The sequence below is a fragment of the Ctenopharyngodon idella genome, chromosome 20, assembly GCF_019924925.1.
Source record: "Ctenopharyngodon idella isolate HZGC_01 chromosome 20, HZGC01, whole genome shotgun sequence".
NCBI classification, from domain to species: domain Eukaryota; kingdom Metazoa; phylum Chordata; class Actinopteri; order Cypriniformes; family Xenocyprididae; genus Ctenopharyngodon; species Ctenopharyngodon idella.
In genome coordinates, this window is record NC_067239.1 from 13,425,944 (window position 1) to 13,444,026 (window position 18,083).

An 18,083-nucleotide genomic window follows, 5' to 3' on the forward strand; every position below is an offset into this window, starting at 1 on the left:
TTTTCTCTTTGAGCACAAACTACAAAAAAACAAGTTAAAAATAGTTTTTTTTCCCTTCATGTTACAACCAAAACATTCCCTTTCCAATTCACCATGGTAACCACCATAAAACCACTGATAAAATACTGTACTTGCTGTACCAAAGTAATATACATTTCACTGCTTGGTATGAACCACCAGGTTTATTGATACATTTTATTTTTTTATGATTTTACATTAGGAATGATATATATATAAAGCTCTTAAAATAAAGGTTCTTTATTGGCATCGATGGTTCCATTAAGAAACTTTAAAGGGTTAGTGAATATGAAAATTCTGTCATTTATTACTCACCCTCATGCCGTTCCACACTCGTAAGACCTTCGTTAATCTTCGGAACACAAATTAAGATATTTTTAATTAAATGTGAGGCCTCCATAGCCAGTGAGGCCTCCATAGCCAGCAATGACATTTCCTCTCTCAAGATCCATTAATGTACTAAAAACATATTTAAATCAGTTCATGTGAGTACAGTGGTTCAATATTAATATTATAAAGCGATGAGAATATTTTTGGTGCGCCAAAAAAAACAAAATAATGACTTATATAGTGATTGAAGATTTCAAAATACTGCTTCAGGAAGCTTCGGAGCGTTATGAATCAGCGGTTCAGAGCGCCAAAGTCACGTGATTTCAGCAGTTTGGCTGTTTGACACGCGATCCGAATCATGATTCGATACGCTGATTCATAACGCTCCGAAGCTTCCTGAAGCAGTATTTTGAAATCACTATATAAGTCGTTATTTTGTTTTTTTTGGAGCACCAAAAATTTTCTTGTCACTTTATAATATTAATATTGAACCACTGTACTCACATGAACTGATTTAAATATGTTTTTAGTACATTAATGGATCTTGAGAGAGGAAATGTCATTGCTGGCAATGGAGGCCTCACTGAGCCATCGGATTTCAACAAAAAAATCTTAATTTGTGTTCCGAAGATTAACAAAGGTCTTACGGGTGTGGAACGGCATGAGGGTGAGTGATAAATGACATTATTTTCATTTTTAGGTGAACTAACCCTTTAACATCCATGGAACCTTTCTATTCCACAAAAGGTTATTTATAGTGGAAAAAGATTCTTTATATTCTTTTAATATGTTCTTCACACAAAGAAAAAAAAGTTATTTTTAAGAAAGGTTCTTTAGGGAGTCAAAAATGGTTCTTCTATGGCATCGCTGTAAAAACACCCTTTATTTCTAAGAATGTAGTATCTTTTGCCAGTCTGTGGTTACCGTGTAAGAGTTTTCAGCAAGGTGTCCAATATCTGGCTAAGGTCAGAAACGCATTATTTTACTTTTTTCAAATCTGATACTTTATTAAAGTAAACTGGTCATCCACACCCTTATTCAATTGTCTTTAAAACTGTGTATGAATTTATTTATTATAAACACAGCTGACCTCAGTTTATCACAATTCAACCTTATGCTGATCAGTATTAAGTGTTGAGACATTTACTGTCGGAAATAGTTTGGAATAGCCCTACATTGGTTTAATAAGTACACCTTTATCATTATCAGGTTTTGTTTCCACCCCCCCCATATTGTTTCATTCAAATCCTTTGTCTGATGGAGGGGTTTCTCGCTCAGATAAAGGGTGTGGTGATATCAGTCAGACTCTATGTCTAGATTGTTTCTGGTATTGGTCATCTGAAGTACAGATCATATAACTGTCTGCTATCATATTTTAAATCCATCAAGTCAAGTGGTTCATAGATAATGCTTTGCAAAACTCAAAGCAGTGTTATTGTTGTTATTATTATTATTATTATTATTTGCTCTAAAACATTTCATTAAGTTTGTAGGAGATACAGATCTTCAAATCAGTTTGCTTGAGTTTCAAAAGGTTTTGTAACATAATATTCAGTTTTTCATTTAAAGAGTAATTTAAATGCAAAAATACTGTCTCACCATAGGAATTAACATTATACCATATTATTTATGTTATACATATTATCCAGGACAGAGAGAGAGATTGATTTTTTTTTATTTATTTTTTTTTATAAATTTTGCAACTAAAATGAATCATGTTGTAACTTTAAATGATATGGAAATAAGCTTAATTGACATGAAAATAATGTCAGAAAATGGTAATGTTCCTAAATAGGTTTATTTTGAAAATGAAATATGAGTTGGACATGTTCTTGACAGGTTGCGTGTGATTTTTGATAAAACTCATATCATTTAATAGACTGTATGCCTCTGAGCTACACAAGCTCCAGACATTTTCTGGAAAGAACGTTTAGCAGAGTTCCACCTCAAACCCTCTGAATAGAGCTGAAAAATGAAACTCTTGCTGTATGTCGCCACAAGGAGAAAGGATTATGACTAACCATCATAGGGATAAGGTTTCAAACAGGGAAATAATGAAGACCTCTTAGGAAAAGGTGCCTAGTATAGCAGTCTCACTCTTCATATGGTAACACTTTACAATAAGGTACACTCAAAAAAATTTAAGCCTTTTTTTTTTTTTTTTAAGATTTACGCAATTTAATTAATAGTAATGTAATTAAAAGTAATAGTAAAGACAATGAATAATCCTTACGTATTTTATTTGAATAACTGAACAATCCTTAATCAATTATTCACTTAAAATATGCAAGGCTTATTCAATTTAATTTGATGGAATTTTACTATTAATTAAATTGTGTAAATCTTAAAATAAAGGCTTAATTTTTTTTTTTGAGTGTAATTAGGTTTCATTAGTTAACATTAGTTAACTACTTAAGTTAAATTGAACTAACAATGAACAATACTTCTGCAGCATTTATTAATCTTAGTTAATGTTAATTTCAGCATTTATGAATGCATTATTTAAATCAAATATTGTATTTGTTACCATTAGTTAATGGACTGTGAACTAACATGAACAATCAATAAACAGCTGGATTTTTCTTAACTAACATTAACAAAGATACTGTAAAAAATGTATTGCTCATTGTTAGTTCATGTTAGTTAATACATTAACTAATGTTAAGAAATGAGACCTTATGCAAAGTGTAGTGTTACCATATTATTATTTTCACAATATAAGGAGCACTCCTTAGCCTTACCAGCATGACCCATGAATAAACCAACAAGACCCTTAAATAAAATACTGGGTTCGAGTAGCACAACTACTTCCATGTTTTTCCTATGGCTCAGGCATTTGGAGAAGCAATGTCTGGCTGCCTTCTCATTAACAGTTTAACTCGTCTCAACAGGCTACACCACCTCTATTCTAGTGAAGCCAGACTCAACAGGTTCTGGACTGGTCATTGAAGCTTATTTGCCAAGAACCTCCCATTTAGAGAGGAAGAATCTGCCTGACAGACTCTAAGAAAAATTTTTTTTTCTCTTTGTGCACACTTCTACAGTGGTGCTGTTCTGGGTCAGTGGATATTTAGGTCTTTAGCTCAAACTATTTTTTATGAAATACTGGAATATATAGTGAATGTACAGCTTGTATAACAGTATAAATTTGCTGTCCCCTCAAAATAACTCAACACATAGCCATTAATGTCTAAACCGCTGGCCACAAAAGTGAGTACACCCCTAGGTGAAAATGTCCAAATTGGGTCCAAAGTGTCAATATTTTGTGTGGCCCCCATTATTTTCCTGCACTGCCTTAACCCTCTTGGGCATGGAGTTCACCAGAGCTTCACAGGTTGCCACTGGAGTCCTCTTCCACTCCTCCTCCATGACGACATCACGGAGCTGGTGGATGTTAGAGACCTTGCGCTCCTCCACCTTCCATTTGAGGATGCCCCACAGATGCTCAATAGGGTTTAGGTCTGGAGACATGCTTGGCCAGTCCATCACCTTTACCCTCAGCTTCTTTAGCAAGGCAGTGGTCATCTTGGAGGTGTGTTTGGGGTCGTTATCACGTTGGAATACTGTCCTGCGGCCCAGTCTCCGAAGGGAGGGGATCAGGCTCTGTTGTCATTCATGGTTCCCTCAATGAACTGTAGCTCCCCAGTGCCGGCAGCACTCATGCAGCCCCAGACCATGACACTCCCACCACCATGCTTGACTGTAGGCAAGACACACTTGTCTTTGTACTCCTCACCTGGTTGCCGCCACACACGCTTGACACCATCTGAACCAAATAAGTTTATCTTGGTCTCATCAGACCACAGGACATGGTTCCAGGAATCCATGTCCTTAGTCTGCTTGTCTTCAGCAAACTGTTCGCGGGCTTTCTTGTGCATCATGTTTAGAAGAGGCTTTCTTCTGGGACGACAGCCATGCAGACCAATTTGATGCAGTGTGCGGCGTATAGTCTGAGCACTGACAGGCTGACCCCCCACCCCTTCAACCTCTGCAGCAATGCTGGCAGCACTCATACGTCTATTTCCCAAACACAACCTCTGGATATGACGCTGAGCACGTACACTCATCTTCTTTGGTCGACCATGGCGAGGCCTGTTCTGAGTGGAACCTGTCCTGTTAAACCGCTGTATGGTCTTGGCCACCATGCTGCAGCTCAGTTTCAGGGTCTTGGCAATCTTCTTATAGCCTATGTCATCTTTATGTAGAGCAACAATTCTTTTTTTCAGATCCTCAGAGAGTTCTTTGCCATGAGGTGCCATGTTGAAATTCCAGTGACCAGTATAAGAGAGTGAGAGCAATAACACCAAATTTAACACACCTGCTCCCCATTCACACCTGAGACCTTGTAACACCTAATGAGTGACATGACACCAGGGAGAGAAAAAGGCTAATTGGGCCCAATTTGGACATTTTCACTTAGGGGTGTACTCACTTTTGTGGCCAGCGGTTTATATATATATATATATAATATACACACACACACATTTTTTTTGTTAGGTCTTCTTCCACATTGGCCATATTCAAAACTAGGTTGAAGACACATTGTTTCTCTTTAGACTATAGTGTTGCCTGAGATGTATAGGAGTTTTAGTTGTATGAGTTTCATTTGTATGATTTGTTTTACTTCTGTGAGTCTGTTATTCTATTATAATTTTATTTAATTCAGGTTTTTTTTGTTTCTTTTACTGTATTTTCCTAATTGTTGTATGGCACTTTGTTTTTTTATGATGAAATATTTCAGTATTACTGAAGAATGATACATTTCTAAGAACTTTTAGTGCTTTTTTTTAACACTGCATATAGTAAAAAATAAAAACTGTGTAAAAAGTTTCTGCACTACTAGCGGCACCAGACAAAATAATTTAGTGTTTAAACAGTATTTTTAATATGATAATATGTCATAATTTAATAATACGTCATTCTTCAGAGTTAAATGGTTTTCAGGGCTTTTAGTTGTTGCTTGCAGAGAATGATGTCTTTAATGTTTAATGATGTCAGATTAAATTTGATAAGTGCACTTTTACACTCTGAACCTTTCTCTACATCATACTCGTGTTTCTCTCTCACAGGACCATAACAAAATTAACTTGTGTTCAGATGCGCACGTCTCATTTTTCTGTTCATATTATGAAGAGGAATCTGATTAGCGGTAATGTCACATTGGTGATGAGTGAAGATGATGGAGGGCTTTGCGATTGTTAATGGACAAACTGAGCACCATCTTTTATGGATGCTGAAGAGATATTTGCATTACTGTTATTTTCTTCATGTCCTCTAAGGGATGTCAAATGTTATTTAAATATTCCACGATTAAATGGATGCAAATTTACAAATAAGTACACTGTGAAGTGTGATTAGTGGACTTTACTTTTTTTTTTAAAAAAAGCTTGAAAATGATCTGCATTAGGAAAATTAAGCTTCACTCCAACTGAAAATCTGAATATCTGAATCAAACAGACTTTTCCAGTCCAATTTCAATTACAGGTGCTGGTCATATAATTAGAATATCATCAAAAAGTTGATTTATTTCACTAATTCCATTCAAAAAGTGAAACTTGTATATTATATTCATTCATTACACACAGACTGATATATTTCAAATGTTTATTTATTTTAATTTTGATGATTATAACTGACAACTAAGGAAAATCCCAAATTCAGTATCTCAGAAAATTAGAATATTGTGAAAAGGTTCAATATTGAAGACACCTGGTGCCACACTCTAATCAGCTAATTAACTCAAAACACCTGCAAAGGCCTTTAAATGGTCTCTCAGTCTAATTCTGTAGGCTACACAATCATGGGGAAGACTGCTGACTTGACAGTTGTCCAAAAGACGACCATTGACACCTTGCACAAGGAGGGCAAGACACAAAAGGTCATTGCAAAAGAGGCTGGCTGTTCACAGAGCTCTGTGTCCAAGCACATTAATAGAGAGGCGAAGGGAAGGAAAAGATGTGGTAGAAGAAAGTGTACAAGCAATAGGGATAACCGCACCCTGGAGAGGATTGTGAAACAAAACCCATTCAAAAATGTGGGGGAGATTCACAAAGAGTGGACTGCAGCTGGAGTCAGTGCTTCAAGAACCACTACGCACAGACGTATGCAAGACATGGGTTTCAGCTGTCGCATTCCTTGTGTCAAGCCACTCTTGAACAACAGACAGCGTCAGAAGCGTCTCGCCTGGGCTAAAGACAAAATGGACTGGACTGCTGCTGAGTGGTCCAAAGTTATGTTCTCTGATGAAAGTAAATTTTGCATTTCCTTTGGAAATCAGGGTCCCAGAGTCTGGAGGAAGAGAGGAGAGGCACACAATCCACGTTGCTTGAGGTCCAGTGTAAAGTTTCCACAGTCAGTGATGGTTTGGGGTGCCATGTCATCTGCTGGTGTTGGTCCACTGTGTTTTCTGAGGTCCAAGGTCAACGCAGCCATATACCAGGACGTTTTAGAGCACTTCATGCTTCCTGCTGCTGACCAACTTTATGGAGATGCAGATTTCATTTTCCAACAGAACTTGGCACCTGCACACAGTGCCAAAGCTACCAGTACCTGGTTTAAGGACCATGGTATCCCTGTTCTTAATTGGCCAGCAAACTCGCCTGACCTTAACCCCATATAAAATCTATGGGATATTGTGAAGAGGAAGATGCGATATGCCAGACCCAACAATGCAGAAGAGCTGAAGGCCACTATCAGAGCAACCTGGGCTCTTATAACACCTGAGCAGTGCCACAGACTGATCGACTCCATGCCACGCCGCATTGCTGCAGTAATTCAGGCAAAAGGAGCCCCAACTAAGTATTGAGTGCTGTACATGCTCATACTTTTCATGTTCATACTTTTCAGTTGGCCAAGATTTCTAAAAATCCTTTCTTTGTATTGGTCTTAAGTAATATTCAAATTTTCTGAGATACTGAATTTGGGATTTTCCTTAGTTGTCAGTTATAATCATCAAAATTAAAAGAAATAAACATTTGAAATATATCAGTCTGTGTGTAATGAATGAATATAATATACAAGTTTTACTTTTTGAATGGAATTAGTGAAATAAATCAACTTTTTGATGATATTCTAATTATATGACCAGCACCTGTACATGTTTTTCACATTTTCTGAATTCTATTGTTACCTATGCACTCCTGCCTGAATAACATATGCATTTAAATTTTATATTGACTGGTTTATATGCTCTTTTTGTAGCTAGTTTTGTTACTAAAAGTGTTCTTTGTGTTCGTAACATGCATATTCAGTGGCGAACCATGCTGGAGTTCACATGAACTGTACTCCACACCTTTTGAAGTGTTCATACAACAACGTTCACATCATCCAAACTGACCTGGCTGCACATCAAAAGTGCTACTGTGAATGAATCCTGAATCAACATCAACACTTACATAGTCAGACTAGAACCTCATTAAAGAACTCAAACCACCAAGTTCAGTGGCTAGTTGCATAAATTGCTTAGACTAGTCTTAAAAATTAGTCATCTCATTTTTTTTCTTAAAAACTGGTCCTAACTTTTTAAAGTCCGTTACATAAAAGGTAAATCGGTCTAATTTGAATAGAAGTTTGAATAAAAGTAAGACTGGTTATGTCTTATCTAACTGATAGTTGATAGTTGATAGTCCCCACAAATATAGTAATACCAGTTGTTTTTGACCTTGTGGGGACATGTTTTGGTCCCCTTGAGGAAAACGGCTTATTAATCATACAGAATGATGTTTTTTTTATAATTGTAAAAATGCAGAAAGTTTTTTGTGAAGGTTGTGTTAAGGAGTAGATTTAGGATTAGGGGATAAAATATAGAGTTTGTACATTATAAAAATCATTATGTCTATAGAAAATCCCCATAAAACATGGAAACCCAAAATGTGTGCGTATATTAATAAAAGTTCTTAAAAGTTAAGAGAGGAATGCATAATTTTATGGCGTTGTCTTGGCCAGTGACAAGCTGAATGAATTATTTTGGAAGCTACTGCTTTTGGCAGTTACACAAACGGCTCATTTCACAAAGCCCAATGTCTCAATGTGCTTTTCTGTTGTTTGAGCATTAAGCTTTACAAATACAATTTTTTGCATTCTCCTAATTCTCCCAATTTTCAACATTCTCCTAAAAAGTTAAGAATGTTTTTCCTTTTTCCTTTTGGGAAAACATGATACAGCTGTATTTCTGAGCCACTGGTATGTTTCAGATTGTGAACAGGCCAGTGTTTAGGGTTTGCTATTGGGACCTTAACATGAAAAGTCCTCCTGAGAACCCTTCAAAGACATGGAGGGCTGTAAGAGGAAGTGTTGCTGAGGTGTTGAGGATCTGCCTACACTTGCTCATGTCAGTTCTTCTCTGAATTATTACCATAATGCATCTGTGGCCATTTCAGTGGTCATCAATATAAGTAATAAATCTCTCAACTGACTTTGAAGTTCTTGACTATAAGGACTGGGGGTTTAGACTGGATATTGCTGTAGCTTTGTACATTTCAAAGCACTTATTTAATCAGGGTTGTATGTAGGATCGGTTACAACCGTTTATGTTGATTTTAAGGATTTAATGCTAATGTTAATGCTGCATAGTGTGTCTTAGGGATGCTAACGATTAATCGATGATCGATTAATTGTCGATAATTTAATTAATAAAACTTATCTATGGTTGATTAAGCAAGGTCATCATTAGAGTGCTTACTTTTGCACGAAAAACACGTGCAGCAGACACAAAGAAAAAATGAAGCGAGTCCGCCGTAGTTACGTATTCTAATCTAAATGTGTTAATGTCTTCAAGCCATGCAGTGGATTAGGTAGACTAGCCCTTTATTTCAAAACATGATAATTAATCAAGGGTCCAAAATATAATTAATCAAGGGTCCAAAAAACCCTCCAAACTAATTATTTTAATGAACATAAGAACTACTTACTTGTGTAAACGCCACAATAAATGTACATAGAATAAACAACAAGATCCTGGTGGATGAGTGATGACCTTTCAGCGCTGTTTCAGCTGTGCACGGTAAATCAAGACCTGTCAATTTGAGCAATCAAAATAATCCAAGCGTGCTCCAGCATCCTCTGACGCAATCTATGATGGCATTAAAAATAAACCATCCAATTGTTTCCGATGCTGGGATACTTCTGAAATCTGTACAGAGACGCCAACGAGCTATTCAAAGCGAACACTCTTCCACTTGCCCTGTTGTCGGCAGACTCAAGTGCGTGGAGTACATCAGAAATTGAACATGTATCTGTATACTGTATCCAGAGTAGACAGCGTCAGTGATTATAATGGGTTCTATTTGCTTTTGACGCAATGCTCACATCCAGTGTAGGCAAATGTCAGCCATTAAGTGGGCGGGGCCTGTGGTGCGATGATGCATCACTATTCGTCTATGTATTGCTCTGGATGCAGTCATATGCAAATGTATTTTCCCATGTGACATCACAGATCCTGCAGTATCAAAAAAAAAAAGGTGTTTTTGAGCTATAATAAATAAATGGTTTGTTTATAATGAGGAGGACATTTTAAGCAAAGAAACTTGCAGGATGTTTTAATGGCACTTATGTCAAAAGATCAAGGCAAATTTGATTTCTCATGTCATCTTCTTTAAGAGGCCATTTGTGCCTGTCATCAGAGGTGTAGAGAACATTAGGTGCTGTGCTTTGGTGCAAAATGCATTGCATGTTCTTTAGTTCATTTTAAGGATTTTGCGTGCAATTCTATTAGTTAAGCAATATAAATTGAAGCTGTCTAACTGTTGTCATTTGCTGACCTTGGGGCGTTACCCTGTGTAAATCAAAAGACAGTGACAAGAAAATTCATGCACACAGGAAACACTGCATGTTCCCCTGAGTCAAACACAACATGATCACGTTACATTTCTCAAGTCTTTACCAATACCAGGTGTAATCAGGGTCAGCATGAAATGAGTCTGTCAAAGCTTGTGCTGCTTCTGGCTGTCTGTAGCAGCTGCCATTTTGTAGATCCTTCTGAAGAATCATATCTTTAGAAATGCATACCGTTTTTGTTTTCTGCTGCAAAATGTAACTATTATCACACAGCTCTACATCAAATATAGATTAATATCTAGCTATCTATCTATCTATCTATCTATCTAAACATGAAGAATTTAACAATATTTTTACTGTATTCATCTTAATGTTAATGTCAACATTTACTAATTTTTAAAATCAAGTTGCATTTAACATTAGTTAATGCTCTGTGAATTAACATAAAGAAACAATAAACTGTATTTTTATTAAATAACATTAACAAATATTAATACATTTCTCTCTGTTAGTCCATGTTAATAATCATAGATTAACTAATCTTAACAAATGAGACCTTATTGTAAAGCGTTACTGATATCAGTTGATGTAGAGCTGTCAACTCTTCTTCTGTGTCACATTGCCTGTAGTCACATCCACTCTTACTCTGGAAAACTATTGCTGCTGTTGTGACAATTGTACCATTTCCTGTTTCCTTACAGGCTTCTCCAAAGGACATGAGGGTTAGATCCCTCCAGAAGCTGGACATCTATGCTTCCTCTCCCCTCTCATCCCACGACAGAGGGACTCATTCCTGCTTCTGATCCCAAAACATCCCCCCTCCCCAAGTCTTTCCCTAATTCATGACCCAGCAGGATGCATCATCTGTGCGAGCTCTCTCTGAGCGTCTCCTCATAGCCTCACACAAGGGCCAAGCTGATCATGTGGTTCAGCTCATCAACAAAGGGGCCAAGGTAGCCATTACCAAGGTCAGTATAATGCTTGAGTAATCTTAGATGTTTGAATGACAGTAAAATACCTTCTGAACCTCACTATATAACTGTGTACATGGGATGAGCAACTTTCACTTCTATACAGTTCTTGGCGTTAATTTACATATGAATATTGCATCTTAAGACCCTGGTCTTACCTGGCGTAAACACTTGTGGTCAATGGCTGCCGCAAACATGCCTGTGAAGTCCATTAATTCAAAAGCTTGTCCTGCGTAGGATCGTGAGAAAGCTGTAGCCTGAACCCGCCGGCCTGCCTGCCTGGTGTTGTTTGCGGTGTGGATGCTGTGGACGGAATGTCTGCGTCCCTATGTCGAGTTTTCCCGCGTGCCGTTTGGGGTCTGTTCTGCACTCCATCGGGCTCTGTGGTGAACATCAAGTTATCATCGAGTGTTTCCGTTTGCCACTTGAGGTCCACTTTTTGGACGTTGCGTTCAAACTTCGAGGTGCAGTTTGACGCAGTTTGCTTGCACGAGGGACTGTTTGCTGCATTTTTATTTTACTGCTTCTGTTGCACAGACAATCTAGTCAGATAATTTTATCTGTCTCACTCTGGATTATGCATTTTATTCCAATACCATGATTATTTGTGATGTTTGATATGTATACTGTATTGTTTCTTTGTATTGTATACTGTGGTTTTTTTGTGTTCATGTTTTGTTTGCAAAGCGCTTTTAGCTCTGGAAAAGTGCTATATAAATTAAACTTAATAATAATAATAATAATAATAATATTATTAACGCCAGGCACGACGCAAGTGTTTTTTGCTTTTTCAGCCCGACAAAGTAATCATTTTCATGTCCAGTGGCATGTGGCACGTTGTTTAAATGTCTGAACAAGAGGTTGGTTGGTTACACACACAGGGATGCGCAGCAGCACATAAACATTTTTGATATTGAATTTGATAAATTAAACGATTCCTCTCTGGAGAAGTGTTCAGTCTTTCCCCTTGCAAATTCCGCCATGTAAATAACGAATCCGCCATGGTGCAAGCGCAACTGGCTTTTAAAGGGAATAGAAGATGAGACTCTGATTGGTTTAGTGCACGTTACGCCCAAAACACACCCATGACTCATTAAGAGACTAGGTACAACCCTTTTGGACCATGCGCCTGGCGCAATGACCATTTTTTTTCCGTCACTAAACTAGCAAAAGAGGATTCGGACACACCCTAAGTGCACCTGCGCCATGCGCTTCAGACCATGCCCTTTTTTTTTTTTGTAATTCCGCTAGGTGTCGCACTACGTACTACGTACTTCTCCTAAAATAAATGGCAGCAAGTCACTCTCTTAATATGTGAGTCATTGAGTCATTCATTCAACTGATTCGTTCGAGCAGATGATTTGTTCATAAATGAAGCAAGTGACCATATTTATGAATGGGTTATGACCTGGAGGAGGTCCGCGAGAATGTAAGAAATCAGGATATGTACATTCCAGGAAAAGTGTGTACAGATTCCTAAGTTCTGTGATGGTCCTGAAATAAATAAGATGTCCTTATATATAAATAAATGATGCAGTTTGGGCTGCTTGGTAGGTTTTGCAGTTAATAAACAGTCCTCGAGAGAAAAAGTGACATGCCAGTTAATGAGGTCGGTAGCTTGGTACATAGAGGAGATGGTGGGTGATGTTTGCTAAAGTCCTGTCCAGCTTCAGGATGAGTGTGTTACAGAGAGTGTTACAGCTTGAGGGAAGAAGCTGTCGTGGAACAAATAGGAGGGTCCTGGTCTGGACAATGCTGGCTTTTTGATTGAGGGCAGAGAGGTTTTGAAATGCTTTGCAGCTCCCGAACCAGACCGTAATGCAGCTGGTCAGCACATGCTCTATGGTGGTGAAGATGGGAGCAAGTTGTGCCCTGCTACATAGGAATTAGAAACACTACTGGGCTTTCTTTGTGGAAGTTGTGTTGAAACTCCAGGTAAGTTATTTGTGATGTGTACAGCAAGGTATTTTAAGGCTTTAGACCAACACATGAGAGCTGTGGCACTAGTGCCACATCCCGCAGAAACCATTAATAATAACAACCTTACCATTTTATTGCACCAATAATGGTAATTAACAATAATTTTGTCCCATTTTAGAGGTATGCATTAGTCTAAAACAGCCTTAATGTAATTACATTTACATTAATTACATAAGTTATTATGTTCTGACAGTGGGTCTGAGTTGGGACAGATTGTTTTTCTTTCATCAAGCTCTTAAAGTCACCATGAAACAGAAGTTGTGATAGTCTTTTCTTCCCTATTGTGTCGGTTATACTAGTAAATGGCTTCTGGAACAAGAACAAATGTATTAGGTATCGGCAGCAGCTTGGTAACAAGCTACTCCTCATTTCAAGGTAATGTCATCGCTAAATTGGACTAATTTAGAGAGTCACGCTACAAGTTAATAGTTTAGTAAGGGGTTAGTTTAATAAGGGGAATTTAAGGCTTCATGTTAGCGGAAAAAAATAAATAAGTGTGTCATAATGAGTGCAATCTTGTATTATTCCTGACCCTGTTTTGATGTAAAGTAAACGGTGGGATCCGGAAGACGGATTCGACTCTGAAAAACCTGGAATTAAAAACCCCTACCGTTTCTCACATGTAGCCTTACTGTCACCACTCATGTTATATCAGCTAAATTTTATTGTTACATGCATTTGCAGTTTTGTGTTTCTGTCTGTGTAACTGGAAATGGGAGCTTGTGAAATCTTGATATTATGAAAACTCTTATTATAATTTGTCAGTATACTTTCAGGCAGATGAACAACCTAATCTGCTGGACCAGAGCTCTGAGCATTCTTAAAGACCCCACCAAATCTGGAAGGTGGTACAGACATGACCGAGCACATACCTCCGGTCTCTTCCCCTGAACCATTACATAATAACTCCCACTAGTACTGCACGACACTGTATATTAAATCTCCAAATATAAAGATAGTTTTGAGGGCTCGCACTGTGCGAGTCTATAAGCAGTTTTACACTCATCCAGGCATAGGTATGACAGAAGATCTGCCAACTTTTAATTACTGATTGTTGTTTGTTCCTTCCCTCATACATCCTGGATTATTTGGACACACTTCTCTTCTAGGCACTTCGCTCATCCTGTGAGGTGATTTTAACATTCAACTAGACTATGGTTCCCAAACGGGGTTCGTGAGTTCATGAAAAGCTAATAAATAATTAAATCAAACGTAACATTAAAAAAGGGTAAGCACAATTAAACAAAATAAAACCGATATGCTGTGCAAGCGCTGTGAGTTAAACACACATATGCGCTAGGTTTACTTACTTACATTCACATTCACACAATTTTCAACATTTTTGTGGACAGACGTTTACAGCATTTCAACAATATTCTGCCAAAATAAAAGCTTGATGATTTGAGGTTCTTGTAAAGCGAGAACCCAAGTGTGAGCACCCATATTTTAAAATAAAAACCATCAAAATAAAACGCATACTAAAAAAAAGATTAGCTGTTTTATCTGTTTACATGTCATGTGGCAATTAATCGTCATCAGATAACTGTGAATATGTAAATGTGTCATTAAATTATTGAAAATCTTACCTTTAAAAAAAATTCTCAGGGGGTAGTTAAAGTAAATATTTGACATTTTAAGGGTTTCGGCTGCCAAAAACGTTTGGGAACCCCTGAACAAGACTATTTCAACGCTATGTTTTAGTCCTCTAATATCGGTCACCCCCTTCATGTGCTTGACGTCACTTCTTGAACTCATGGTGTTGTTCAGAAGGAACCTTTGCAGCCTCTCACAACCCTACTGCATCTCTTCACTTTTGTTTTCCATCAGTTTCTATCTTTTTTTTTTCATGTCTGCAAACGTTGCTGCATCTGACCTGAATTCCACCCTGTAATCAACACTAATGCCCTCTGCCCTGTAGTAATAAAGATAGACTTCCATTTAACTAGCCTATTCAGTCACTGTGTTATACAGCAGCACCTTTTGAAGGTATGTGTTGTAATTTAAGGAATTATTTCTATAAAGGATATACCAGATATTTCAGAAATATGCTATGATCAAACTCAGGCACTTAAGCTTTAGTCATTATAACTTACAATTATTTTGCACAATAGCAATTTAATGAAAAGGATGCTTGACAGGATGGAAATAAAGATTTAAAAATAGCTATTATTGCTATGAGTTTGAGAACTAGATTGACTGTTTTTTTTGTTTGTTTGTTTTTTAAATATTGATATTATCAAATGGATTTTTATAATTTGATCAAACAACAGATTAAATATTAAGCTTTTAGAATGACAATCTAAATATAATAGCACAGAACATAACAGAATTCATCAGATTTAATGGTAATAATTACTGTGCTGTTATTTTCCCCAAAACTACATCACTTCCTATCACTTCCTGCTAGATGATGTCTTTAAGGAAGTGTTTTTTCCCTTAAGAAACAAGATGTAAAGAGATAATGAGAACATAAGTAAAAATATCAAAACAGTGTTCCAAAGAAACATGTTTTTTTTAATGTTGTTTTTTTTTTTTTTTTTTTTAATTTTTTAATGTTTTTATTGCATAAAGGAACAAATGACAAAACATCTGCAATATTCTTAGTAGATTTTCATATTATAAGTTAGTGCTGCACCTGGAGACAATGAACATCCACTCAAACCGAAGTAGTGAGATGTACACTACCGTCCAAAAGAAATAAAAGAAATTAATACTTTTATTCAGCAATGATCTATTAAACTGATCAAAAGTATGATCAGTAAAAACATTTATAATTTTGCAAAAGCTTTCTATTTCAGATAAATGCTGTTCTTTTGAACTTTCTATTCATCAAAAAATCCTGAAAAAATTTTTTACACAACGGTTTTCAACATTGATAATAATAATAAATGTTTCTTGAGCATCAAATCTGCATTTTAGAATGATTTCTGAAGGATCATGTGACACTGAAGACTCGAGTAATGATGCTGAAAATTCAGCTTTACTATCACATGAATAAATTGCATTTTACAATATATTCAAATAGAAAACAGTTATATTAAATTGTAATAATATTTCACAATACTACTGTTTTTACTGTATATTGGGTCAAATAAATACAATAAATACAGTGAGCAGAAGAGACTTCTTTCAAAAACATTACAAAATCTTACCTTATCTAAAACATTTGAATTTATAGTGTATATATTTAAAAATGTAAGTTTATTATTTTATGAATTAAAAATTGAATTTAATATTTTATCAATTGTATTAAGATATGGGGACATGAAAATGCACTACATAATAAGAATGACCTCTCTGATACATGACGTTTGTTTGAAAAATAGGACAGAGACAAGTAAGGAAATGTCACAGAAGGCCTTCAAGCCATAATTGAGGTCAGACACGAGACAATTTAACAATCTTTATCTCATACAGTTAAAGGACAGATAAGAAGATAAATAAACTAGAACTTGCCGGCAGCCTCAAACCAGTGTTTTATCTTTTATCTAGTGCATTGATATTTTATTATTGTGCTGCAAATATACTAACATTACAATATTAAAAGATTATCTGATAATCTGTTTTTTATGCAATTATAATAAAACCAGCTATTTTGCCATGCAGATTTCTAAGAGGACATTTACATCATCGTTTGTTTGCATGTTATGTCTAATATCTGGGCTGATGTATGTTCCATTAACACTATAAATACAGCAGCCAGAACACACTGTGTGAAATGGGCAGCCTGACATGAGTGTTGTCTGTTACATAAGTCACAGCTCTGATGATTATTTCTCTTTGTGACATGGTCTCCTGACTGCAGTAGCACAAGGCTGGTCCTCTGGGAGATTAACCAGCGAGCTAAAACAGTAGAAAAGAGGACTGATGATGTCATATATTCACCCTGCTGGCTAATGCAAATTCAAGTATCACATTTTTATTTACTTTCACTTATTATGTAATTGGGTTTTTGCTTCGTGACATCTGCAGATTTGCTTTGCATTACAATCACACTTGCTGTTTGGTCATTTCTGTTTTGTTTCACACACATTTACTGGCTTACCCTTTATTCAGATTGTCTGTCTGCGTGTGTTTCAGTGCCTGATTGTGTGTGTTGTTTTCTTGCAGAACGGCAGAACACCTCTGCATTTGGCTGCCTATAAGGGCCACATTGCTGTTGTGAGGATTCTGCTTGCAGCTGGTTGTGACCTGGATATTCAAGATGATGTGAGTATAAAATGTTTGCAGCATTTTCATTTCTGAGCAAAAAGCACATAGATCTGCTCTTTTAAAAACGATCATATCATGGATGACCAGTGCCGTCGCTAGGTTTTCTGGGCCCTCTGTGCAATTTCATTGAGCAAAGTCACTGTTGATGACTAAACTTTCTAAAAAAGACTAAGTTATTCATGCATTTATAAGATCTAGGTTGGACTACTGTAATATGCTCTATCCTGGTTTGCTCAAATCAGCTGTAGATCGTTTGCGAATGGTACAGAATGTGGCAGCCAGATTACTGACTGGCACTAAAAAACGTGAGCACATTACACCTGTGCTTGTCCTTCTTCACTGGTTAACGGTTAATTTCCATGCTGATTTTAAAATTTTGCATGGACTTTCTCCTTAGTATATTTGTGATCTCCTCAGCCCGTACACAGCTTTAAAGGGATAGTTCATCCAAAAATGAAAATTGCCCCATGATTTACTCACCCTCAAGCCATCCTAGGTGTATATGACATTCTTCTTTCAGACAAATATAATCAGAGTTATATTAAATAATGTCCAGGGTAATCCATGCTTTATAAAGGGAGTGGATGGTGCCCCAAATTCTAAAGACAGAAAAAATGAACTCATCCATTATAAAAGAAGTCCACACGGCTTCGGGGGGTTAATAAAGGCCTTCTGAAGCGAAGCAATACGTTTGTGTAAGAAAAATATCCATATTTCAAACTTTATTAACTGTATGATGTAGGACGCATGCGCAGTGTGAGCTCCGGTGACGAACACGGAAGCGCAGAGAAGAGAGCA

At 36.8% G+C, this 18,083-nt stretch overlaps 1 protein-coding gene across 4 annotated transcripts in view; it reads left to right on the forward strand.

Moving 5' to 3' along the window:
• ankrd6b (ankyrin repeat domain 6b) overlaps nucleotides 1–18,083 on the forward strand; it is a 43,778-nt gene that overhangs the window by 883 nt on the left and 24,812 nt on the right. For 3 of the 4 annotated variants that reach the window (XM_051874733.1, XM_051874736.1, XM_051874734.1), the window contains exons 2-3: nucleotides 10,824–11,090; nucleotides 17,184–17,282. In XM_051874733.1, coding sequence (XP_051730693.1) covers nucleotides 10,965–11,090; nucleotides 17,184–17,282 — 225 coding nt within the window. In that variant the 5' untranslated portion in view covers nucleotides 10,824–10,964. Of the gene's footprint in view, nucleotides 1–10,823; nucleotides 11,091–16,219; nucleotides 16,982–17,183; nucleotides 17,283–18,083 lie in introns of those variants that run through there. The other variant, XM_051874737.1, reaches the window with a different exon arrangement.